Source organism: Chondrus crispus, genomic scaffold (assembly GCF_000350225.1).
Source record: "Chondrus crispus Stackhouse genomic scaffold, scaffold_571, whole genome shotgun sequence".
Lineage (NCBI taxonomy): Eukaryota > Rhodophyta > Florideophyceae > Gigartinales > Gigartinaceae > Chondrus > Chondrus crispus.
In genome coordinates this window covers 19,564-21,349 of record NW_005178565.1, presented here as the reverse complement: position 1 = coordinate 21,349, position 1,786 = coordinate 19,564, and the positions used below count along the sequence as shown (strand labels likewise).

At 61.3% G+C, this 1,786-nt stretch overlaps 1 protein-coding gene; it reads right to left on the bottom strand.

Annotated features, from left to right (window-relative positions):
• Positions 1–598: 598 nt before the first annotated feature.
• CHC_T00000673001 (hypothetical protein) lies at positions 599–1,758 on the bottom strand. XM_005710432.1 is given in 2 exon segments: positions 599–1,179; positions 1,180–1,758. The coding sequence occupies 1 exon segment, from the start codon at positions 1,756–1,758 to the stop codon at positions 1,180–1,182; it is 579 nt and encodes a 192-aa protein (XP_005710489.1). The 3' UTR covers positions 599–1,179.
• Positions 1,759–1,786: the final 28 nt, after the last annotated feature.

Here is a 1,786-nt window from a genome sequence, read left to right as displayed (position 1 = left end):
ACTCGGCGCCCCCGTTCCGCCTCAAGCGCTTCGCGCTGCTCGCATCGGCCGCCATCCTCGTCGTCCGCGGCGTGCTCATCAACGTCGCTTTCTTCGCGCACGCCGTGGCCGCGGCAGTGCCCGCCGCCCCGCCGCCGCTGCCGCTGCTCGTCAGGTTTGCTACCGCCTTCTTCATGGCGTTTGGGGTCGTCATCGCGCTGCTCAAGGACGCGCCCGATATTCGCGGCGACCGCGTCTTCGGCATACGCACGTTCTCCGTGCGCCTGGGTGCCAAGCCCATCTTTCGCGCGTGCGTCGCTGCACTCGTCGCCATGTTTTCCATCGCGTCCGTGTTCTATTTTCGCGTTTCTACCACCATGGCCGGGGGGGTGCTCGCCGCGACGACGCATTTGCTCGTCGCGGGGGAAATCGCGCGTAGAGCGGTCGCTGTCGACACTGACAGCTCGGAGCAGATCTATCGCTTCTACATGTTCACTTGGAAGGCCTTCTATTTCGAGTATTTGCTCCTTCCGCTTGCGATTTTGTAGCCCCCCTACTATAGAGGGAGGGAGAGAAGGAAGGATGGGCGGGATGCGCCTCGCTCGTCACAGTTTTTCAGTTTTGCAGGAAAGGGCGCCCACTACACGGTGCTCTCCGTAGTTGGTGTATGTCCACGACTCCAGTTACACTTGTCCGGACGAGAGCACGCAGCGCGGAGGTGGAGGGGGCGGGGGTAGCGGGAATTTACATTACATCGTAGGAACCTGACTCAAGTTGACGGAACAAACTAAAATCTACACACACTGCCTCTGGTTGGCAAAGACCCAGCGCTGAGCTGGGGCCGCAACCGGACGATAGCCCAACAAGAAAGGTGCACAAAACAAGCGGAATAGCACGGTTTTTTCACACACGCTCAAACACTCGGCGGCCAAATGTAACTTGCCGGCAACTCGAGCAACTCTAAAGCGTCACCAACACAAGACGAGGGGGGATGGGAATAGGATGGGAAAGGGATGGAGGGGAACGGGGCAGCGCACAGGGGTGGGCACAAGAGCGACTGCAAGGTCGAGGGCAGCGGGCGGGCGCAGGGAGGGCCTGGACGGACTGGATGCTCAAAACAAAAAAAACAAGGTGGACGGTGGCGGAGCGGTGTGGGAGGAAAGGGAAAGGAGGGGGATGATAAGGGCGCGGGGCGGGGACTCAGATGCCCTCCTCCAATCTGCGCATCTCCTCTTCCTCTGGGTCGGCGTGGACCGGGGCGGTGGGCATGGTGGGCTTCTCGCCCGGCACGGCCGGGATGTCCTGCACAGGGGTGTCGTCTGCAAACTCTGCCTCCAGTTCGTCCAAGCCGGCCATAATGTCGTCGTCATAGGCACCTTTGTTGAGGTTGGCGTCGGCCTCCAAGGTGAGGTTGACGTTGTTGACGTCATCCAGAGCCTCTCTCATGCCTTGCAGGGTCTCGTTGACCTCGTCGGGGTCCTGCTGCAGGCTCTGGATATCTTCCTTAAAGGCCTTCATCTGCTTGACGTTGCCGACGTTAAAGCTGGCGTCCTCCAGGGCGTCGAGCTGGCTCTGGTTGGCGACGACCCTCGTCTCATAGTTTGCGATCTTCTGCTTGAGGCGGGTGGCGTTGCGCATGTGGGCCTTGGCGACGTTGATCTTCTTCTCGTTGCGGGCCTTGATGGCGAGGCCGGCCTCGCGGCGGCGCTCCTCCTCGAAGCCGTTGAGGGCCTTCTGTAGACGGTCGATGTCGGTGCGCTTCGTGGTGATGCTGGCCATGGCCTTCTCCTCTCTGGCGCGCTCCGCG

What these genes read in the sequence shown, in the direction of transcription:
- CHC_T00000673001 (XM_005710432.1), bottom strand. Translation starts at nt 1,758, where the DNA reads ATGGCCAGCATCACCACGAAGCGCACCGACATCGACCGTCTACAGAAG.